Source organism: Trichechus manatus, unplaced genomic scaffold, assembly GCF_000243295.1.
Source record: "Trichechus manatus latirostris isolate Lorelei unplaced genomic scaffold, TriManLat1.0 scaffold00058, whole genome shotgun sequence".
In the NCBI taxonomy this organism is placed as follows: Eukaryota; Metazoa; Chordata; class Mammalia; order Sirenia; family Trichechidae; genus Trichechus; species Trichechus manatus.
The window spans coordinates 8,565,097-8,590,373 of NW_004443994.1; the positions used below are offsets into that span (position 1 = coordinate 8,565,097).

The 25,277-nt window shown below is 34.2% G+C and overlaps 1 protein-coding gene across 1 annotated transcript in view; it reads left to right on the forward strand.

The window, feature by feature from the left end:
* Nucleotides 1-25,277, forward strand: part of FNBP1L (formin binding protein 1 like) — a 117,055-nt gene that overhangs the window by 82,659 nt on the left and 9,119 nt on the right. Inside the window, exons 6-14 of the mRNA XM_023733456.1 lie at nt 1,741-1,845; nt 5,604-5,732; nt 7,582-7,728; nt 9,973-10,176; nt 11,633-11,791; nt 16,384-16,398; nt 19,011-19,120; nt 23,256-23,388; nt 23,763-23,857. Of these exons, the coding sequence (XP_023589224.1) occupies nt 1,741-1,845; nt 5,604-5,732; nt 7,582-7,728; nt 9,973-10,176; nt 11,633-11,791; nt 16,384-16,398; nt 19,011-19,120; nt 23,256-23,388; nt 23,763-23,857 (1,097 nt within the window). The remainder of the gene's footprint in view (nt 1-1,740; nt 1,846-5,603; nt 5,733-7,581; nt 7,729-9,972; nt 10,177-11,632; nt 11,792-16,383; nt 16,399-19,010; nt 19,121-23,255; nt 23,389-23,762; nt 23,858-25,277) is intronic.

Sequence of the window (25,277 nt, forward strand, 5' to 3'; positions counted from 1 at the left end):
GGGCAGGATGTAAAAACCAACTTAGAAGAAACAGTGATTATGCACGGAAATGACAATTAAAAATCAAAAACAAGCAAAAAAAAACTTAAAGACATTATTAATATTCTGAAAATTGAGAAGGTTCATCTGTGAAACAAGAACACAATACTATTTAAAAGGAACAAAATATTTTTTATGCTAGCAGAAATGAAAAACTGATTAGAAAGATAAAAGATAAAGTTGAAAAAAAATCCCTCAGAAAGTAGAGCAAAATGACAGGTTAAAAACAGGAGAGAAAATATAAGAAAATTAGAGAACTCATCCAGTAGGTTCATTTTCAAAATAATAAGCATTCTAAAAAAGAGAAAACAAAATGGACAGACAGAAGTAATTTAAGAAAATTATCCCAGAACTGAGAGATGTGAGTTCCCAGAAGGAAAGGGTTTTACAGGTGCCAACACAGCAGATCCACAGCAAGGGATAATATGTTTATGAAATTTCAGAACACTTAGGAGCGAGAGAGAGATCGTATCAGCTTCCAGAAAGGAGAAACAAAAGGAAAAATAAACATGCTTTATACAGAGGATCAGGAATCAGATTGGGTTTGGACAACAGTCACACAGGAAGTTGGAAGACAGTGGAAAGGTAGACCTTTAAATTTCTGAAGAAAAATGACTTTTAACTTAAAAGAGTTCTATACTCAGCCAAATTGTATCAAGTAAAAGTGACGGTAAAGCCATTTTCAGCCATGGAGACTCAAAAATTATCTCCCACAAAAGCCTTCTTTTAGGAGGCTACTACTGAATGTGTTCCTAGTAAAATGAGGAAGTAACCCAAAAAGAGGAAGCTGTGGAACTAGGAAATAGGTAATCTAAGTCAAGAGAGAGGTAAAAGGAATCTCCATGATAGTGGTGAAGGGAAATCCCAAGACAGTAGCTGTACAGATGTCTAGGTGATAACCAGTCCAGATTTCAGCAGGTCAGAAGGCTTTGAGAGAGATTTAATCAAGACAATAACACTGATAGAATTTCTAATGTGTTCGATTTGAATGAGAAGATATTTAAAGAACTGGAGGAAATGGAGGTTGAGTTAGAGGAAAGTGCATTGAAACTGAGCAAAACAGATACTTATTAACTCCGGGATAAAAAGTATGCAGGAAAGGAAAAAATAGTAAAATATACTGTAAGACTCAGTTGTGAATAGTGTTGACAAAGTTACATGAAAGTCAATTTTATATATATATATGTATATATATATATATAAAGACCTGGTTCTAGACTGGGCTGAGATATTCCTGGGACACCTGGGAAGAACAATATAGAAGTACTTTGGAGGGATTTCCCAAGCCGTGTTGGCGTCCCACTGAAAAAAATAAAAACAAACACCAAAACCAACCATCCAAACAAAACCAATCAAAAAACGTCATACAAACCAAAAAACTCCTGCTGAAGATAAGCTTATAGTAAACATTTAAAAACGTGATTTTTTTTTTAATTGGAAGGAATTGAGCTACATAGTAAATATTAACGCAATTATGCCTGATGTTTTTTTTTTCCCCTTTACAGTCTAGAATTAATGTCTGATATTTAAGGTCATGAGTTGGTTTTAATGGTAAGATTTATTTTCTAATTTAGAAAAAACCAATTTTATTTTTAGTGTGCAATTCGTTTCTACACAATACACAGTGACACCATTTTAAAGTTATTTCTTAAATGAGATAAATCTAATTTTCTCAGTGTGATACTTCATTTCTTTTAACAGAGTAAAAAGAAATTTGAAAGAGAATGTAGAGAGGCAGAAAAGGCACAACAGAGTTATGAAAGATTGGATAATGATACTAATGCAACCAAGGCAGATGTTGAAAAGGTAAGAACTAATCTAAACTGACTTTGATATTTGCGTCAGTATAAGAATTCCCCAATAGATACACTGCATTAAAATCTAAAATATACAAATATTTGCCTACTTTAATTTACACATACTGGTCTGAGAAGATAATTAATATGTGCTAATGTCATTTATTGATCAAAACTGTAATATCTTTGCTGCATTCAAAATGCATAAGAAAGACATAATTGCTATTGGGAGTGAGCTTCCAGTCACAAAAGAAAAACAGTAGAAAGCCTAAGGTGTGATAATGGGGTATGCAATTGGGGGTTGGGTAATTTGCTTCCCCAGCTTTACTGAAGGGAATACATAATGAAACTGTTAGAAGTACATGATATTAAGTATTTATGTATGTATGTATGCACTCATTCATTCATTGATTCATTCACTCATTTTTGGAACACCAAATTCTCTTGTCACTCACTAATTGATTTTGGGCCAGATGTTCTGTAGCATAATTATCAGTAGTATCAACCCTGTAACCACTGCCATTTAGCTTCCCTTCCCCACGCCTCCCATACCTTTTGCAGTCGAGTAGATGCAACCTATAGCGACTGTGTAAGGACAGAGGAGAACTGCCCCATAGAGTTTCCAAGGCTATAATCTTTACAGAAGCTGACTGCCACATCTTTCTCCCACAGAGCGGCTGGGGTGGGTTCGAACTACCAACATTTTGGTTAGCAGCCGAGTGCTTAATCACTGAGCCACCAGGGCTCCTTGTTTTCTCCTTAGGATTTTATAATTCCCTATAGGATCAGAATGAGAAAAACGAAAGAAGGAAGAGAGGAATAATTTATATCCTGCCTCCCATTATCTTTATCAATTAAAAAAAACAAAAACAAAACCTTAAAATCACATAAATTCGTGGTTAAAATTACCTTAAAGGTCTCCTGGTGTAACTGATGCTCGTGTCTTTTCTACCCTATCATGATGTCTTTAAGTATGTTCCCCGTTGTTAGAAATATACAATTTTAAGGGAGTCTGTTCACTTTCTTTTTTTCTTTTCAGCTTTAATAATTCCTTGTATTAACCTCACTCTGTCTCCCTGCTCAGTTTTAGTTTCTTTGAGGTACCATAGGAAAAAAATCCAATCTATTTTTTCATGTAACAGCTTTTTAGATATTTGTAGATAGTTTCTTGACCCCTAGATGAGTCATCTCATTTCTTCAACTATTCCATTTATGAAACAGCTTCAAGTTACCTTTCATTCTGACTACTTTCCTTTGGATACACTTTAATTCATCAATAGCTCACTTAAAGTACATTACCTCAAATTGGATATAATGATCCAGGTATGGTCTAATCAGTCATGAGTTTGATTACCTCTCTTTCTGAATGCTAAATTTGTATTAATATAGTCTAAATGAGTATCAGCTTATTGGACACCACATTGTTTGGATTGATTCCCATTAGGTTATGGTTAACTAAATTCCCCATGTCTTTTCTCACATATGCTGTGGTGTATGAATGTGTGTTTCTCAAACAGAACTTGGACTGTTGGTATTTTAAATTTGTATGTCCATCTGTATTAATTATTAGTTTCAATCCTGTTGTTAAGATTTTTGGATCTTGATTTTGATCATCCATTATATTAATTTCCTTTCTAGCATCATGTCATACACTTGATTGATCATCATGTTATGAGTGCTTGATACAAATGTGGACCACAACAAGTTGGAGATAGCACTATTTTATACATGGGAGACTTCCCTGCAGGTTGACACTGACTCCTTAAGAAATCATTTGGCTTGTTCCCAAACATTGGTTGAGTACACTATGTGCTAGGCAAGTTAAGGTTACTCTTTAACTGGCCTCTCATTTAACTTATTTTTTCATCTTGTCTACAGGGATATCATTAGAGACTAGTCAAACATCTTGAAATCTTGATATAACATGTCTACAAGTTAGTTTGGCATAATTTGTTCAGAATTAATGTTTACAGCTTCCTTTTGTATTTATTTATTTATTTTTTGCAACTCCTTTACTTGCTAGAGAATTAGGAATACTTTGAGGATTTGCTTTAGGAACTGAAGAGTTGGGGAATTCTGTTTTAAGTGACCAAGGAGAAAAGGGAACAAAGGGGGAAGCAACTCCTGATAAAAATTAAAAAAGAAAAAAAAAAGTGGTGGTGTTGGGGCAGGGAGGCGGGAGTAGGCAGATTACTGAGCTTCCTAAAGAAAAGGAAGGCTATACAGTTAGGTCCCTGGGTTAAGAACATCAGACTTATGGACAACTGGTACTTAAGAATGGGCTGCCATAAAGCCTCTTGTATTAAACATTTGAGTTAAATACACACAATGATTCGTAATAACAAATGCAGTCACTACTTTGTGACCCTCCTGAAGTGTTTCTTAAGTGTTACGCATAGAAAGGTAAAATATATACTATATGCTAAAACATTTGACTAACTGATGCTGAATAAGAATCATATTTACCTGTTCTGACTTACCTACAAATTCGACTTAAAGACAGATTTAGGAACTGATCTCGTTTGCTCATAACCCAGGGGACTGCCTGCCTGTATCTGTGGAGCCAAGAATATGCCAGTAGAATGGCTTCAGTTGTTTAGCTCCTAGCCTTATACTGTTACCTACTCTGCAGAAATCTCTGCCCCAAGTCACGGGAATCATAGCCGGTCAGAATTCTTAGGTTTTGTGGGGAGGGAATAAGTTGGACTCTTCCGTTCTAGCAGTTTGTTGTGGGAGGGGGATAAGAGGAAGGGGTAAATAAATGTATACCTAGGGTCCCAGATTGGAACTTCAAATGTATTTTTTGTAGAAATACTTTGGGCTGTGGTGTTTAGTTTCCATAGTACTTATTTATTGTAATCTTCAGGTACCCTGTGGATTAAATGGATTTTGGGGGGCTTATCTGAGATCTTGGCTACCATACTGACAAATGATGTGGTAGGTCAGTTTGTTCTTGAGTTCAGAAGAACTAACTTGTGGACTTATTGTTAGAAGGTCAGGGACTATATTTGTTGAAGCTGAAATTAGAACAGTGCACTGTTGCATTTACAACATGCTTTATAATTTACAAAACATTCTCATATGAAATGATTTATTTCTTGGAGCACTGTAGGAAATTGAGTTTAATTCTGTTTTTTCCTGTTATGTTAGAACAGTTGAGAAATTTGTTTAGATTCCCCTTTAATAAATTACAATTAACAATTGGTGTTAAGTATATATTCTAACATTCTAACCGATGTAGATAATACTAACTTGACTTAGGTGAAAAGCATTTCTGCAAGAAGAGATTGAAATGAACACAACTGTATTTCTTAAAGTAGCTGTGGTTTTGTAGAGAGATGGAAATCATTACTGAATTACTGTTATTAGAATATTATTAGAATAATTATTGGAATATTATTGTTCCTTTCTACTTAAAACACGTTCTTTTTTCATTATTTGGTCTCACTCGAGTCTGAGTTGGATATAAGTAGATAAGATTTAAAGAAATGTTTTACTAATTTTTTTTAACAGTCTAAAATATTACTGAAGCTGTTTTTCTTTTCTGATTAAAAGCTTACTGTTTCAAACCATGATGTTGTCACTTACTAAATTTTAAATGATATCAATAGTTAGAAAGTCGGCAAACTTACCACCTTATTATTCGCTTGATGTCCAAGTGTTGTCTTCTCCGTTGATATAATCTCGTTTTAGTATAACCTAGAAAAATGTATTAGCCGTGATATTTTTTGTTGTTGTTGATAATGATTTGGACCAATTTGCCTGCAGGCTAAACAGCAGTTGAATCTGCGTACACATATGGCTGATGAGAATAAAAATGAATATGCTGCACAGTTACAAAACTTTAATGGAGAACAACACAAACATTTCTACGTAGTGATCCCTCAGATTTACAAGGTAAATTTTAGATATATGAAGTTAACTCAGTTTTAGAGTTGGAAGTGCTAGTCTGTAAGTGTAAAACTTAACTGTAAAGTTCCAGACATGAGAATGTTTCTAGATTCACTAGTCATTAAGATTGGTGATAAGAGATTTTTTTATGGGTATAGATTCAAAAAGTAAGTTTTTGCTAACTTTTAAATCACAAGTTTTCCCACAGATTTATTATTAGTGTTATAAACAGTTCACTAAAACAGTAACATTTCTGAGATAACTTTAATACAGTATCGTTAAATATTTGCCACGATTTAGGGGGAACTATTGAAATTTTGTGTTGTAATTTGTTCACCTAGAATGGGGATTTAGCCTTTTGACACCATACCAGAATTATTGGCATTAGTCCAGGTGCGAGAAATAAGCCTTATAAAATGTATTTACTAGCCCAGTTTTTGTATGCTTATCTTCCTGAGTTTTGTCAGATCATAAATGTAATTCAGGCCTTGAGCTTGCTTAGAAATCCTGTCCATCGTCGCTTGATGATAGCACTTGCCAAACAGCCCCAGGTAGAAACTCCAGAATTTACGTGAGGGTTAAATTATGTTACTACCTATTCTAGAAAGAAGAGAAATTAGGAAAAAGGGGTTTAGTGAAAGTGTTGTGTAAGGTAGTGTCTAGGAGAGCAGCGCTTATGTTGAAGGAGTGTCAGTTCAGGTATACTTTTTTCTTTGTAAGGGAAGTTAGAAGTACAAAGGAAGCACAGTGAGAGTTGGTGGACTAGGGTTGGGTATCAGGTTCTGGTCATTTAACCCAGAGCTTCAAGCCTGCCTGTCCTTACAGTGTGGTGCTTTCCCAGGTTTACTGGCTAAGCCTTCATATTCTGGGGAGGCCCTAACCTGGAGATAAACTACCTTCTGTATTTTGGAGCTGATCCTTTTGTTTGGTCCTTGCTGTAGAGCAGTTATGCCATTTTATGATGCTGAGGCACACTTCTTTTGTGAAATGCAGGTCTCAAAATAAAACTCTTAAGCTTTAGGAAGTAGTTACAGAGGAAAAGTGGTATGAAGACTGGGCAGTGTAGTTGCTTCTTAGTAGACAGAAAGATCAGTGTGTTGGTAAATAGGAAATGCCAAAAAATACCTTTAAGTTATTGGGCTTCCTGTGTCCCAGCATATTTCATAGTAGCACGTGCCAATGAATTTTTAAATTTTGGAGATCCCATATATGTGCCACTTTGACTTTGTGCTTCCTGTTTTTCCTCTTGTGTCCCTAAGCCTTAATTATTAAATAGTTACTCTGAGCTGTAGACTGTGGTAGGTCTGTGTACCTCTTGGTATGCAGACAGTTGTGGAGCCTTGTCCAGCCAGGTCTTAACAAAGTAATCTGAATTTACTTAAAAGATTAGAAGTTTCAGATTTGTATGTGTTATAGGTCAATTGTTGTGGGGTGGGGGGAAGAAAAGAAAGCTCCAGAATTCCACCTTCAAATGAAACTGTTCCTGAAAGTAAAAACAAGTACTGCTGTGATTGAAGAGTGAAAGGTAAGGGTAGTGTGGGGCAGGGAGCAGGTAGACTGTAAGGTGTCCCTTTAAGAAGGCTTAAAAGCCAGTACCACCTGGTTTTAGGATTTACTGAAAGCCACTGTCACCTAATTTTAAGTACTAAAAGCCTTGATTTTTTTTTCTTCCTTCCATTCTTTTGCTATTCAACAGACCTCAGGTTTAAAATATTTTAAGTCTGTAGCACTCATTAAGAGGTATTATTAACAAGAACCATGTGACTATTAGGATAAGAAATCTAATTTTTGGGTGGGGGGGAGGAGTCATTAACTGATCTCTTCAATTTTCCTTTTTTAAAACACTCTTTATTAGCAACTACAAGAAATGGATGAACGGAGGACTATTAAACTCAGTGAGTGTTACCAAGGATTTGCAGACTCAGAGCGCAAAGTTATTCCTATCATTTCAAAATGTTTGGAAGGAATGATTCTTGCAGCAAAATCTGTTGATGAAAGAAGAGTAAGTACTATATAATTATCTTTGAATAATTATATTTGGTTTAGGTATGTAATTTAAGTTTGTAAAATGAGTAGGGAAAGGAGTGAAGTACTCTTACAGGTGGTTTATTCTAAATTATATCTGTAGAAGAAATTATTGAAATAGGTTGGAGTGATTAGCCCTTTGGACTCTAAGGATCATTCTAAATGCTAACATTCTGATTCTTAAAAAGTTCTAACTCCCTTCCCCACTAGTTTTTTCAGTTCTACTCCAAGAGAATAACTAAACTCTGAATTGTGTGTTACCAACTGTGTCATACTACTAGTCTAGTGAAAGCTTAGAGAAGAGAATGGTCAGAGAGGCCTAGAGTTGTCAGAGTTGCCTTTAACACACAAGTTGGCAGTTGAGCTGGATCTTAAAGCATGGGTAGTTTAGGGAATAATGACCCATGAGGAAGAGGGAGGGAGGCATTATGAGTAGAGCTCCAGAATTATAGACCTCCAAATTATCAACTCCTTGAGGAAGTATATCTAATCACATTGTATTATTCATCATTGATGAAGATCTAGCAGAGTCTTTTACCTGGTCATTTCTCAGTAAATGTTGATTGAGTGACCAAAAAGCATGGTTAGCAGAAACTGAGGATATAAGGGAAGAGCAAGAGAAGAGAACCAGTGTTTATGGAGTGCCAGTTGCGTACCACACATTGCATTTTAGATTCCATAGCAAGCCTGTCAAGTCAGTATTATTTAGTGAGAAATACTGCAAGTGGATACCTTCAACAAAGAGAAATTTATTCTCTCACAGCCTAGTAGGTTACGAGTCCAAATTCCAGGCGTCAGCTCTAGGGGAAGGCTTTCTCTCCCTGTCGGCCTTCTCATCAGTGTTCCCCCCGACTAGGAGCTTCTCCCCGTGGGGACCCCGGGTCCAGAGGACATGCTCTGCTCCTGGCACTGCTTTCTTGGTGGTATGAGGTCCCCTAGTCCCCTACTCTCTGCTTGCTTCCCTTTCCTTTTATCTCTTACAAGAGATAAAAGGTAGTGCAGGCCACACCCCAGGGAAACTCCTTTTGCATTGGATCAGGGATGTGACCTGATTAAGGGTGGTGTTACGTTTCCACTCTAATCCTCTTTAACGTAAAAGTACAATCACAAAATGGAGGACAACCGCACAACCCTGGGAATCATGGCCTAACCAAATTGGTACACACATTTTTTGGGGGACACAGTTCAATCCATGAAAGGTTCCTTCCTGTAAGAAATAATAGAATCCTAATTCAAATTAACTTGAGTGAAGAAAAGAGAATTTTAGGCTTCTGTAATTGGAAATTCCAAGGTGCATTTATATTTGGGTATGGCTGGATCCAGGGTTCTATTGACAGGACAGTTGAGTCCCTCTTCCTCTCTCTCCTCTTCCTCTTTGTTCTTCTGTCTCTGTCTCTTTCCTTACTGCTTAGCAAATGATTGCCAGGGGTGGCATTAGTGACAAAAGTAAGGTATGACTTAAGGATGACTTTTGATTAAATGACAGAAATAAGGAACAGGAGGAGAGGTGGTTAGGAGTAGGAAGGAGTTTGTGGAAATAAGTAATTCTGTTTGAAAAGGAGTTTTAAGATGTCAGTAAAACATTCAGATAGAGATATGTTTGTCCAAAAACATATGGTATTTATTTGCATGTTAAGTTTTAGGTCAACAGTATTAAACTTTATGTTTTTAATTTTCAGACTTGTATTTTGTTTTCAGCACTGTGAGATCTTTCCCTGTTGCTCTGTTAGCATTCCACAGGATATCTTTACCATATTTTATTTATCATTCATCCTGTTGGATGAGTGAAAGCTTTTCTACTCATCTGTTACAGTGCTCTTTCCGATGTTCCAAATAAAGGCCGTCCCTTAAGGCCAAAAACCTTTTTCCTTTGAAGCGTCTCAGAATTTCTACTTGAGAACACTCTCTTACTATAGGCTTCTTGTCAGTTAGGTCTTTCTTACTGGCCATTTAGTCCTCAGATGAATTTCAGTGGTTTAAACATATACTGAGTGAAAACATTTTATGAATATTACAGATTAATAAAGTGATAATTTGTAAGTTTGTATATCTTGGGGATTAAAATATTTAGGGCTTGTTACAAATTCACAGATGAAATCATTCACTTTAAACCTTTAATGATTATTGTAGAGCTATTTCTTTAAATTTTTGTTTTCTCGCAGTGATAAAGTTTGGAAAGCTGGTGTAGATAGTTTTAAAGACTTAATATTTCTTGTTATAGGACTCTCAAATGGTGGTAGACTCCTTCAAGTCTGGATTTGAACCTCCAGGAGACTTTCCATTTGAAGATTACAGTCAGCATATTTATAGAACCATTTCTGATGGGACTATCAGTGCATCGAAACAGGAAAGTGGGAAGATGGATGCCAAAACCACAGTAGGAAAAGCCAAGGGCAAGTTGTGGCTCTTTGGAAAGAAGCCAAAGGTAAAAGTCATAAAATTCTTATATGCTAATCAGTTTTTTTTTTTAAAGTACATCAGTTAAACCAATGTAGGTATTGAATGGATAATGATTTACTATTAATGGAGGATAAATATTTTCAATTTAATTGATTCAGTTAACTTCTTACTTGTTAGAAAACATAGTTTTATACTTAAGAATAAAAAATATTTCTGGATATAACATTTGACCACCACTGTAATGAGTAAGAGTATTAAATCATTTGTTAATATCTACTTAAATTATGCTTTTGAAATTTCATTTATGTACAGTTTCAATCAGAATTTCTAAGGAAACTTTATGATCCAACTAAAAGACCACTAAAATTGGAATTCTCAGTTGGAATGAATGAGCAATAATAAATTGCTCACAGCATGATGAATGGCAAATTAGGTCTTCTAGATCTTACTAGTAAAATTATTTTTATCATCCATATAAATTTTTAATGGGAAGAATTTAAGGTTCTTGGTTAATTGAAGTTTAAAAGATCTCTACTATGACAATTTTACTCTTGTTAGAAGTACTTTTGACTGGCCGTTTATTCTTTTTTTTTGATAAGCTGTTTATTTTGGATAGATAAATCTAGCTCAGAAGGCAAGCAAATAGAATAGATGAGTGCTTTATCTTTCTTGTCAATTTAGTGATTGTAATAGTAGGGAGGATAGATACTTCCAATCTGCTGTACCGTATTTATTATTTATAAAGTATACTTGATTCTTTTAATTATTTTTCAAGATCTTGATATATGGGTGTAGAGAAAATTAAAATCTAACTCAAATTGTAATATACTTCTAAATATCTTTAAAGGCACAATTGTACTAACTCAGGCTTTATTCATGTTTTTAATGACATTGTCCAGTTGAGAAGTCGAGAGATGAGACCTTTTCCAGTCAGATCAGAGTAACTAGGAGAGCTTAGAAATATAAGGAATACTGAAACAAAAAACCAAAAAGGAGTGAAATCAGGATGAAATAGAAGCAGTCTGAGAGGAAAGCCACAAATTTAATGAAAAGTTTCTGGCTGTGTGTGGCAGTCAGTCTTGGTTGTATTATTTTACATATGACATTGCCGTTCAGATCACTTCAGCTGTGGCCGCTGCCTCTGTGTCTGACAAGTACATATTGAGTGTAAGTAACTAGAAATTAGAAGAACATTGTTATCTGGGTCATATTCCTCTCTCTAACATTATAATTTGTGTATTCTGTATTTCTCATCTCTCGGTTTGTAAGAAATGATCAAATGAAATGGTACATTTTTTAAAGTAAATTTGACTTTTTAAAATGAAGTTTTTGGCAAAACTTACGTTAACTTTCTTATAACATTTTTATACAAAACTTTGAGAGATATTTTGTGAAAAGTATGTTGCCAAAAATAGAATTTTCATTTAGGAAAAAGCTATGCACATTTGGCTTATTGATTCCTTTCTTTATTTCCGTATTAGCCACAGTCCCCACCCTTAACCCCTACTAGTTTATTCACATCCAGTACTCCTAATGGGTCCCAGTTTCTCACATTCTCCATTGAGCCCGTGCATTATTGTATGAATGAAATAAAAACAGGGAAGCCCAGAATTCCTTCTTTCAGAAGCCTCAAAAGAGGGGTAAGTTTAATAATGGGTTAAAATGCATGATGGCCTATTGTGTGTGTAGTGTGGCTTTTAATACTCTCCACCCTCATTATAAGGCTCTCTCCTTTAAATACATAGTTAAAAAAACCCACAGAATTAAGTATAGCTGCCCTCAAGTTGAAAACAACTCCTCTTTATAACATTTGAAATCTTCAACCATAAAAAAATGGTATTATAAAGAGGGTGCTGGGTACAATCATATTTTAGCTTTTTTTTTTTTTTGTTTATGTGAAATCATATGTCCACCATTGTCTTGTAATGTATTTACATTTTTAAGACTTTCAGTAATTTATCACTAGAGTTATTTGTCACAAATGTAATAATTTGTCACAAATTCTGACTTCTCTTGCCGATTTATAAAATAGTATTTTGTTGACAATAATAGTATTAAGCTCAGTTTTAATTGCCCTACTTTTAGAAGCAATAAAACACAATTTCCAGTAGTTAATAAAAAATTAAAGATAGGCATGTTAAGTATCAGGATTGTGGATCGAATTAAGATAATATATTAGAAGGTATTTTGTAAATTGTAAAACCTATAAAAATGCTAGATATTATTGAGCAATATTTACATGAAATTTGTTTTCTTGAATTAAAAAAAGGTAAATTTTACTAGAATTTTCCCTTTATTCTATTTTTAAAAATTGGCTAGCTTTTAGCATTTACGCATTCCTATAAGACTACTCTGCAAATGAAAATTTTTAGAATAGTAAAAAGCAAATACTAAACTGTTTCTTAGAAACAACTGTTATACTACTGATGAATAAATTAGTGTTATTCCATTATGTTAGTGAGGCTGATTTCTCTTGTTTATGTTTGATTTTAAGAGCATGTTTTCAGTATTCACAGCTCATAATTTAAATTCATTTATAAGATTTGTTTGGACATATAAAAAAACAAAGGTGTGTGATAGCCTGCAGATAAGAAATCAGAATCTACCAGTGTCGTAAGAAGTGTAATCATTAAGAGAATCCTGCATTATAATTGGATTCTCTTTCTTCCCTCCTTCCCTCCCCCCTTCTTTCTTTTCTTCCTCCCTTCGTTTCTCATTTACTTTTTGTAGCCCTTTCTATCTTCAAATTGCATTAGTTGGGTTTCTGTTTTGGCCACGTGTTGAGCGAGATACATTAATTTAGGGCAAGATTGCTTTATTATTTCTATTTTCATGAAAACAGCGACAAACTTAGCTGATGTTCAGTAATGCAGCAAAAATGTCCCACTGTGTTACGTCCTTTTTTGGACTGACTTTTGTCTTCTATTGACACGAACGTCTCCATGTCTACCTTACCTAATTCTGTATGTGGATGATACAGGCAATTGACGACATTTTGAAAAGCCTCTGTGGGTAAGTTTGTATTATACCTCAGGCATTACAGAGTGCCTGTAATCACTTTTAAAAGCCCTTAAAACTTGTTTAAAAGACTTTAAGAAATCATATTTTGTATTTCGATTGCCTGAATTATGAGGGTAGAATTAATTCCTATGTTGCTTTTGTATGTCAGTTTAGATGACACTAAATACTGTGTTGTTATATAAATTATTATGAGAAGTTACTACTTAGTTGCCGTATTTTTGTGATTGTTTATGGGTCCTACATATTGAATTTGCCAGGCCAGTTATAGTATCTGTACGTAGTATAGTCATAGGGATATGAAGTAATTATAATCCTATGGAAAAAAAAGTTTAGGCAAGTAGAACTGTGAACACTTGAGAGAGAAGCTTAAATGTGTGACATCTTTATTCTTATTGAGTAAGTTTATGGGTATAACTGCAGAGCTTAAAACTGCTTGGTTATTATTTGTTTTATTTTCATGTATTTCTTTAATCCTAAATAATTAATACATTGTTTTTACGGGGGCCTATTTGTAAAAGGCCAGAATCCTCCCAGTTTAATCATTAGTTTCCATGCCAAAGAAGAAAGCAGTATGCAAGATATAAAATAGGACAGACAGACAAATGAACTAAGGGATTGGGGGATGGAGCAGGGAGGAAAGCTTATTACAACTTTGGAGTTGAGAAATTTCTTTCTGTTTTGTTTGGTACTTGGTAGTTTACTAGATATTATTTCAAAATTAACCCATACAGGTGTTTTCCTTCCACTTAAGAGTTTTTCTCTATATAGACTAATAAAAAAAAAAAAAGAAAAAGAATGAAAGAAGGTGTGCTTTAATATGCCGATTTATATGTTTTTACACGGATTAAAATGTATTTTTCAGTCCATTAAGCTTTCAAAATAAGTCTTGAGGTTTCTTAAAGCCACGTTGTACCATTCAATTCAGAAACTCTTGTTTTTAAGCTATTTTTATTAGAGATTGTTTTTCCTAGATACCTGTTCTTTTGCTTTTCTAAAACAGTTTTTTTTCCCCAAAGGAAGACTAGTGTATTGGTCCCCACTAACAGTAAGGATATGAAAAATATTAGATTAATATTTTCAGTTTAACAGTGTTACCAGTAGAACTTTTCTGAGGGACAAAGGTATAATTTCCTTCTGTGACATCAAATTCTAACTTTTAATGCATATTTGGGGGCACACCTAAACTTAACTACTTAATATAGAAACTAGTAACTTTTACTCTGTAACTACTTCATTTAAAATGCCTCACTGAGTACTCCTGTTTTTAAGTAACAGATTTATCTAGCAGTAAGTCCATGTCTTATGTCTAGATTATTCATAAGTTTATGAACTCCAGGAGTTGTTCTTCTAAGCTTTTCTTTCCAGAGTACAGTTCTCAGGATTTTGGCCTATCTTTAAATGAAATAACAGCTAATAATTTTAATTGTTTAACTGATACTCTTTTTAGCTCCATTGTTTATTTATTAAGGTACAGTGAGGATACGAAAATAGGTATAGTCATGTGATAATTGTGTGTGAGAGTAAGATATTTTTGTATTGAACATGTGCTTCTTTTTTTAAAAGGGCCGAAAAATGTAGTATTTTTATAAAGAACTTGATTTTTTATATCTCCAAATCTAAGATTAATGAATGTAAGTTTATTTTCTAATTAATAATAAAGCTAGATTAGCTGAAAACTGAAACATTTGATATTTCACCTATAGTTATCTTAATCTCTCCTCTAAAATATATTATTATAGAAATTAAAAGTATAATTTGCATCACTTAGAAATTTTACTGATGAAAATTACTATATAAGATACACCAAATTCAAATATATTATGTATTTTGTTTCTTGTTCATATCTAATTTTGTTTTGATAACATTTAATAAAGACAATGCATATCTGTCTTTAATTTAAACCTTTTTATTTCCTTAGCAGGTATTTTGTCATAGCTAAACAAGTTATGGTTTTTGTTTCCAGAAACTACTGACAGTCTAAAGAATGTTAAGCTTAATTTGGAAAGATAATGGATAACAAATGTCATCTTTTCCTATCATCATAACCATTAATACATATGGCCAATTCATCATAGATAAGGGGTAGATATTTTTGTCAGATATTTATTAAAATTCATTCATATTTTTTATGTAAAATTCTACCTGACATCCCTCGACCCTCTCTAAAACATCATGATTTAGAAAACAGAAATATAAAAAATTTTAGAGGCTGCCAATACCAGTGATCAGTGTGAAGATTAACTTTGTAAAGCTCCACTGCATATTCTGGGCAGCTGAGTGTATGTGTGTATGTGTGGTATCTGTCTGTTTGTGTGCCTGTGTGGTTTAAATTGGAATAGCTGCAGACGCAATGCCAGTTTCAGAATCCTACTACCCACATAACACAGAAGTGGGTCAGTTACACATGTGGTGTATATACTGTATGTGAGAGCATGCTGATTGCTCCCTTCAGATTATGTATCATTTCCTATTTTCAGAAAGAATAAATCTTAATCAATTTTCTAAAAATTAAAGCTTTATTTTTAGTGTTGCTTTTTGGGCGCGTGGATTTAAGAATAAAAACTGAAAAATAGAAACTTTATTTTTAAAGCAAAATTCAACCTATATCTTTGTGTCTTTTAGGAAATATGTCTGGGAAACTTGAATGTGGGTAACTCATTTATTTATTTTGATGATAAAAAACAAACCTAAAACTACTAAAGTATAAACGTTTCCCTCACCTAACCATGACACATTTAAATTCAGAACCATAGTTTGAACTATAAAAATTCAGATAATGGTGTTTTACTTAATGCCTTTCTCAATATTTCACATAGGATTTCTTTTAAAATGGCAAATATTAGATCTTTCATATTCAGCTTTTCAAGTATTAGTATTTTGAGAATGAAGAGTTAAGTAAAGTCTATTTATATAGAAATTCTCTTAAGAGAAAAAAATGCATTCCTGAAAGAAAGATTACCATTTACTTTTGAGTTTTAATTAGTTAAAATTAGAAAATATCTGCCCATTATCATCACTGTATGCTTTTTTTTGCAAGTTATTTACTTTCCCAAAAATGTGCTTAAAATTGTTTTTCTGGCATAATTATTTGGATTGTGAAATGTACATGATTTATTTTAATATAGTGAAAAGAAGTATAGGTTATTGCATCTTCTATATTATTCATGTGAATAATTTACCATTTCTTTCTGTTTTCCATTGAACTATTCAGTGGTCGGTGAAGATGGTAAGCCTTATGTGCTGATCTATATGCTATGCCAACATTGAGTACTCTCAAAACATTGTTTTGTTTAATTTTAAAAAAGCTGTAAAAGTACATCTACACATTTTCACCTTGTATGTGTTTTTTATTTTTATAATTTAATCCATATTCCAGCATATATCAGTACCTCTTGATGTTACAAAATTTGAAAATAATGCGGTTAACTGTAGTCAACTCGTTAAATTCTTAAATGTTATTGGGTGGAGTCTTTGTCATATTAGAGAATAAACTTATTGGTAAATATTATTTTTTTATAGTTTCATGATAGAACAAAAGTTTAAGTTTTACACAGAAGAGAAATTTAACAAAAATGATTTTTTTACCCCCTTTAAGAAAAGCATATGAATTTGATTTTTAGTTTATCACAAGAATCATTAGCTTTTCCAAAAGTAAGAAAGATAATTTTCCTACCAATTTCATTATAGAGTCAATGCTACTTATATATTTTTGCACTGTTGAAGGAGAATAGAAGCACAAATAATCTAAAATTGTGTGCTTGTGTGTGTGTGTGTGTATGTGTTTGGAATGTTTCTTTGTACATTTATTTCAACCAAATTAGTGAAAGTACATTATGGAGACCTGTCCCAGAAATTATTGGTGCTTGTGTAGTTTCTCATTTTTTGGAAAATAGACCGCTGTTTCAGACTGTTGCAATTGGGCCTTCATGAATTCCTTTGTAGTAGGAGAGTTGGTTAAATACCTCAGAGGGCTTTTTTACAGCCAGAGGAAATAGAATGAGTTTAATTCTCATATTCTATGTAAGAATAGGTTATAATGTCAAAATGGGATATTAGAAGTCCAAGTGCTAAGGTATTTTACCGTTAATAAACTTGAGAACAAGGTTTGACTAGGGATAAATAGAAATCTGGACAATTTACTTGTAGGTGGTGGTGACTTGATGACTTTATTATATAACCGAAAAATGTATTGAAATAAAACTTCTTAATTTCATTAAATAACTTTTCAAAACTTTTTAGAAGTATTTTTTAAAAATATAAATGAGAAAGTTTTATCTTTGACATATATTGTAATAGTTTTCAAAACCTGTATCCCAAATTAGATTAAATCTGACAGTTCATGTTGAGAATTGACTACTATATTTAAAGGTACCTCATGTAGGAAATTGTATACATTTATTTAGGTCAGATTTGGCTGATTGATAGATTCTTATTCTTGGTAGACTAGAAGATGGAAAAAACAAAAGCACTTAGACAGAATGCCCTACGTTTTCTAGTCAGGCTTGTTGAATGCCCATAATGTGCACACCACTGGGGATAGATTATATCGATTCTGTTATTATTTATATGTTACATTTGATTATGGCTCATCCTGAAAGTGAGTTTTCTCGTTCTCTCTCTCTTTTTGTAAAGTAAGTGAAGCATTCTTATAGACAGTGAAATAAAGCTATTTGTTGTATGTTATAGGCATAAGTGGCCCAAAGAAAAGAATGCCCATGTACATTTGTTTTGGGGTTCATATCAGCAGCACTTCAAAAATTGTAGTTGTATATTCTTAAAATCAACATTTGGAAAAGAAAAATGAAGTATGATAGATGCCATCAATTTTTGGAGCATATAAAAGCTTAAGTAAACACAAGTATTTTAAATGGAATCAGTAGTTGCCAGTATTGAGTCTACTGAGTAATCTTTAATAGCATAGCTAAAGTAGTTGATTAAAATAACATTTAAGGGAAGAAAATAACATTTAAAAGGGAAAAGACATAATTTAAGTCGGTTTTATATCCAAATGCTGGCCCTTTTTCTTAAATTTCGTAGTTTCTTAAATATCAAAGCATTAAAAAATTTCAAACATCAAGCATCCTTCCTGAAGAAGTATTACACCTTTCTTTCAGGAACAACTGAGGTATGTTATTTAGTTGTACAAAAGGATAATTGAAAATAGACTCCATGTTGGAATATAATTTCTACTTACATTTCACTCAGTGGATAGTTCTGCCTTTTGTTTTTTTAATGATCAGATATGTTTTGATCTGAATGATGGTTTAATAAATATAATCTTTCAAAGACTATGGAGTGTAAAGTATATTTTATTAATTAGATTCCCTTTATGAGGTAAGTTGCTTACTTAACTGAAATTATGTAAACTCTTATTTTCAGTTTGACATTTGTAATATTCTGAATATCATAGCAATGGGTTTGATTTGGGAATTTGGTGGTACGTTATAAATAAAACAGTTATTTGTATAGATGAGAAATGTCATGTGTTTCCATGTTGTTGTTGTTGTTGCTGTAAGAAGGTTCATATGTATGTGTTCATTTTAACTCTGCCAAGACTTGAAAATGATGTGAATACTGGTCTTTACCAGTTCTGTATCTGATATTTTTACCTCTTCTGTTTCATCATTTTATAAAATGACTGAAATTTGAGCTTTTTCTTCAGTTGAGTTGTTTGAATTAATGTACACACGTACACATCTATGTAGTTTTTTTTTTTTTAATGGATTGGGGCTAATTTGAATTTAAAATTGGTATATATTCTTTTTATATGGTGGGTATATTAAAAGAAATAAAATTTCTTGAAAATGTCTTTTATAATGATACAGATTCTCTTTTCAGGGTCCAGCACTAGAAGATTTTAGTCATCTGCCACCAGAACAGAGACGTAAAAAACTACAGCAACGCATTGATGAACTTAACAGAGAACTACAAAAAGAATCAGACCAAAAGTATTTTCCTCTCTACTATTATTATTCCTTTCAGGGTCTACTTTGAATGATGTGTTTAAATGCGATGTTTGTAAGGTTTAAAAATCATACATTGTAATTGAAATATCTTTTGAGGGGAAAACATATTCCTAAACTTTGAAAAATTCTATGGTTGTCATGTCACAATTAAAAATGACAGGGAATTTTAGTTGCAGGTTTTTATTGGATGCTAGTAGTGTATATTTCTGCCTTCCATAAATTTGCGAAATAGCTTGATGATTCATTATCAGGAATAGTTAAACCAACACTAACCACCTCTTATACTTTGATAAATTTTCATTTTGCTTTGGTGTGTTAATTGAGATTAATAGCAACTTGAGGCTCTAATTATTTTGTTTGCAGCAAAACATGTTGGCAAACAGTACTTGATTACTCTTTGCGTCATATTTGTTCACTCATAGCTTTAATTTTTTTTTGTTTTCATTTTTAGCAAAAAGCTGTTTTAGGTCTATATTTTTAATTCAGGTAGGAGAGCTATTTATAATTTTTTAAAAATTGATATAGAAGCTCTGTTAAAGGGTTTTTACAGTGGGTTGCTGGCTTACTGTCTACATTTATGCTGAAGATAAAATTGGGGCTTAAACTCTAGCATGAGTGACTGCAGTTTTGATGTAGAGAATTGTGCATCAGCTGTGATTATAAATTAAATATTACAATATTAGTACAAACAATTTTTAAAGTAAAAGTATTTTTTACTAGAGCAACTTATAGTCTCTGGAAAATTGCAACATTTAATTTGATATTTGATATTTACCATATGTAGTAGACTGTGTCAGGATTATGAAGATAGTCCCTGATTCTAAGAGGTTCACATTCTAGTTTGGGGAAGAGAAGACTCAACAAACGACTAATTTTTGCACAGACTGAATTGTGTTGGCTGGCTAATAGACATATAAATAAAATGTCAGCAGTTCCTGGGTGGCGTAGACGGTTAAGCACTTGGCTACTAACTGAAAGACTGGTGATTTGAGCCCACCCAGAGGCTTCTCAGAAAAAAGTTCTGGCAATCTCCTTCTGAAAGATCACAGCCACTGAAAACTCTATGGAGCGCAGTTCTACTCTGGCACACGTGGGGTTGCTTTGAGTCAGAATCAACTTGATGGCAACTGGTTTGGTTTTTTAAGGGGAACCTAGAGGAAAGAATGATGAATTTCTACTAGGGTAATTAAAGACTTCACTAGAGAAGGGGATTAGGGAAGAGGGAGGGCAGTGGTATAGGACAGTAATGTTTATGGAGGGATTATTAGGTACCAGGCATCGAGGTAGGCATTTTACGTGGCATATGTCATTGAATTCTTCAAAATAGCTCTCTGAAGTTGTTGTTTCTGTGTATAAATAAAGAAACAGAATCAAATAGATTTGTAATTTGTCTAAGATGGTAAATGTCAGAGTTGACATCCAGACACTAGCCAGTTTGTTTCCAGAGCATTGGAATTGGACCTTGATGGCAGAAGATTTTGCCAGTTAGAGAAAGAGGTGAGGGAGGAGGAGTAGGTAGCATTCAGGGAAAAGGGGAGAAAAAAAAAATAAAGGCACAGAAACGTGAATGTTCTTGCCATGACCTGGAATCAGCTGTAATCCAGGGAGACTTGATAAGAAATTATATGGATTGGAATGGCAGAAGATAATGATGAAAAAGGTATAGCATGAATTATAAAAAGTCTTGAATGCTTTTCCGTGGAGTTCAGTAGGTATGGGAAATTGCCAAAAGTTGTTGTGAGAGGGGGTGATATTATCATCTCTATTCTAAAGAAAGGTAATTGAAAGCTATGTGAAGAGTAGAGTGAATGGGAAAGAGATTGGAGGCAGAGAGATCAGTTAGGGGATATTTTAATAATCCAGTTAAGAGATGATTAGAACCTAAATTAGGACATGGAAATAGAAAGGAATAAATACGAGAATAATTTCAAAGGCATTAGTGGGTTAGACTTTCTGCCTGATTGATGTCTGAGAAGAGAAAAGTGGAGGAGTAAAAAAAAGAAAAAAAGATTTTTAGCTCACAAAAGTGAGTAGATAAAGAGCTCATTGAAACAGTGAGAAAAAAATAAATTTGGGGTAAAGATGGTTTTATTTATGTTGATCATAAAAAATCCATATGGAAGTGTCCAGTTGGGTTTTGGAACTGTGAATCTAGAGCTTTATGAGAGAAAGAGGACTAGAGATCCATTACTGAGAATCATCTGAAGATGTTGTTAGGTGCCATCGAGTTGGTTCCGACTCATAGCAACATTTGTAGGTAGGTGATACTAAAACAATAAGAAATCATCCTTGAAAAGGAGTGTAGGATGAGATAAGAAGAAACTAACACTTATTTAAAGGCTGAACAGAAGAGGAAAAGGAGAGCCAGTGAGGGAGATTTCGAGAAAACAGAAGTGAGGAGAAGGAAATAAGAAAGTGTAAACTCTAGAGTCCAAGAAAGAAGAGCAAGGATGGGTTACTCAGTAGACAAAGTAAGTACTTGCTTAGGACATCAACAAAATAGGCACCAGTTGTCCAAAGCAAAGACCCATAGATGCCAAGCAGACCGGACACAAGGAAAATTGAGAGCCACAGTGGAAGGGAACTGGCAGGGCACTAAATAAAACTGATACCAGCTCCAGTGCATTAGAATGTGCTGGCCAGAAATAAAGTTCATGCAGGATCCCGAGGGCACCCACATGAAAGGTTGTTTAAGCTAAGAGGCCCCTACCACTTCAACACCTCTTCATTAACATCTGTCTCCCACAGTCCCCTCTCATGTAATTGAAACTCCTTATCTCAGCAGGTCTCTTGAGTATACTATTTCTTTCTAATAAAAAAGAGGTGGGATGGACTGTCAAGTCTGACTCTTGCTTCTTTCACCCAATGTGCATCTGGATCCAACATGAGCAGTTACTGGGCAAGGATGAATTATATTAATAGATAAGAGGTCTCTGTTCCATTTTGAGAGAACTGTCTTGTACATCTATGTCTGCTGATCTAGCAGCTCCATCCAGGAGGGCCACCAGTGCTCTTCGCCATGATACAAGCACAAGGGTATGCACTTGCTCACGTCATGGTAAATAACCAGTGGGAACTCCAGTCCCAGATGACGTGCAACAGCAGGGGAACTCAAATAAGCCGACCATTGCAATGGATTCAGTCAAGTTACTTTTTAACCATAGCATTTATGTACAGAGTTACATCCTAGATTTTATAAACAATAATATTTATAACCTAACTTCATGTTTGGCATACACACAGATGCAATCTAGCATGCATTCAGTGTAATTCTAACATGGGTAGTGATTTAATGTAATACTTAAGTCACATTTAAAAAGAAGTTATGCCATGGATAGCTAAGACACGTGTGTATATACATATATGTGTGTGTATATACACACACACGTATAACTCACATATCCCATTTGGATGGGTAAGTGGGGGAGGGACACCACAGATTTATCAGTGTTTAGGGTCCTAACATGCCTTAATCTGGCCCCAAGGAAGAGTATTATGGAGGGTTAATCAATAGTGTCAGATATTAGAGAGAATTACGGACAGCTGATTGAGGCATAATCTATTGTAAGAAGAGGTGATGGGTTAAGAGGAACTGCAAATGACTGAATTTAGAGGAAGAGGGGCAAGTTAAAGATGGCATTCCTATTTCTAGCATAGATGAGTAGGAGGAGGATGACGCTATGAACTGAGATAAGGAACAGGGTGGAATAATATGACTGGGTGGGAATATAATGTTTGATTGGGAATGTGATGAGTTTGGGAATATTCTTCCAACCCTTGATTGAACCTATATGTGTATTGGATGTATGTATGTATGTGTGTATATACATATACATACATATGTATATATATATCCCCTCATTTAGGAAGTGAGAAATGACTTTTTTTTTAATTTGGATGGGGAGGTGATATTTCACATCTTTTAAAGGACTGTCTTCATAAATTACTAACTGTTATCAGTTTATCCAGATTATCTTTAATCAGGTAATGTTTGACTAAAAGAGTTATGACTGTATTTAAGATTCTGCTTCATGTGAGCCCCCAAAATCGAATGACACTTTTTTATCTGGAAGCATATTAAAGTGAATATATAATTCTATGGTTTCCTTCTCTTCAGAGATGCACTTAACAAAATGAAAGATGTGTATGAGAAGAATCCACAAATGGGGGATCCCGGGAGTTTACAGCCCAAATTAGCAGAGACCATGAATAACATTGACCGCCTGCGAATGGACATCCACAAGAATGAGGTAGATTTGTTACTCAGCAATTACCTAAGATAAATTTGTTTTCGTAAACGTTGTTACGATAGGCTGATTTTTGCTACTATTACCTTCAAATATTTATTAAATTATAGGGCTTGTGATCTAAAAGTAAGGTGTCGTTATGGTATGTAATCTTTAGAGTTAATCCTTCATTGCACTTTTGTTTTTTTTAAAATTTAAGCGTTCATATAAAACTAAATATTGTACTGTTTTTGTTAGCTATAATGTTGATCATTGACTAAATTGAAATCAGTTCCCCTTCTCTAAGAAATACGTAATTATAAAAACTGAAAGCACGTTTTAAATGTATGCACTTTTAAAAATATTTATTGAGCTCAGTTATTTTTTTTTCCCCTAAGGCTTGGCTCTCTGAAGTTGAAGGCAAAACAGGTGGGAGAGGAGAGAGAAGACATAGCAGTGACATAAATCATCTTGTAACACAGGGACGAGAAAGGTCATTTTTTGCATATTGCTTATGTTTTTTCTTTTCCCCTAAACTTTTCTCACCCTTTTGTCTTAAACTTCATGCAGTTCTTTTTTCTTCCTCCCTAATTTACCAAGTTTGGCTTTTTAATCTCAGTCGTTTGAACCTAAGTGCTTTTCTGTTTCTTTAGCAATAGCTGCAGGTAAAGTATGAAATTTCATATTGCTATTTAATTCTAATATGTCATGCATCCAGAAATGGAGGTAGGAAGGTAGAATATTCTCAGAACTACAGTCTGGAGAATATTCTCAGAACTACAGTCTGGAGGGACATGCTTGCTCCTCAGGCATGGGAAGATTATCTTAAGGTTTAGGTGGAGTTGAGTAGCTTATGCTGAAGAAAAAATTCACTGTCAGATTGCTCAAAGTTCTGTGAAAGAAAACAATGTATATTGTTATTTTGGACCAGAGTTTCCTGCTAACTTTGTGTTTTTCACACCAGCTATGACATTTACCCACTTGGTATAATGTATCTTTTTTCATAATAAAATTTAAAAAATTAGGATTCACCTTAGAGAAAAATTTGAGAGACGTAGGTTCAGATCTTGGTTTACTACTTAATTATAGTGTAACTTGAGCAGTTTCTTCTTTTTAAAGGTTATTTTATTTCTTTTTTCATTTCATTTTGTTTTTTAGAGTGGTTTTAGATTTATAGAAAAACTGCATGGAAAGTACAGAGTCGCCAAATATTCCCTCTTCTTCTTCACAGTCTTAACACTTATACACATAGGGTTGCCATGAGTTGGAATCAACTTGACAGCAACAGGTTTTTATTTTTTATTTTTGTTTATTGTTGTAGTTTAAATGAAGTTTACATTTCAAGTTAGTCTCCCATACAAAAATTTATACATACATTGTTACGTGACCCTAGTTGCTCTCCCCAAACTGTGACAGCACACTCCTCCTTCCCACCCGATTCCCCATGTCCGTTCAACCAACTCCTAACCCTCTCTGCCGTCCCATCTCACCTTTCATACCTACCTGAGCTAAGAGGCACAGTCCTCACGAGTGTCACTTTATGTCCCACAGTCCAGTTCAATCCCTGTCTGAAGAGTTGGCCTCGGAAATCGTTCTAGTTCTGGGCTGATAGAGAATCCAGGGGCCATGGTTTGTGGGGTTCCTCCAGTCTCAGTCAGACCATTAAGTCTGGTCTTCTTAGTAGAATTTGAATTCTGCACCCCACCTTTCTCCTGCTCTATCCGGGATCTCTGTTGTGTTCCCTGTCAGGGCGGTCATTGGTGGTAGCCAGGCACCATGTAGTTCTTCTGGTCTCAGGCTGATGAAGTTTGTGATTTATGTGGCCCTTTCTATCTCTTGGGCTAATACTTTCCTTGTGTCTTTGGTGTTCTTCATTCTCCTTTACTCCAGGTGGTTGGGACCAATTGATGCTT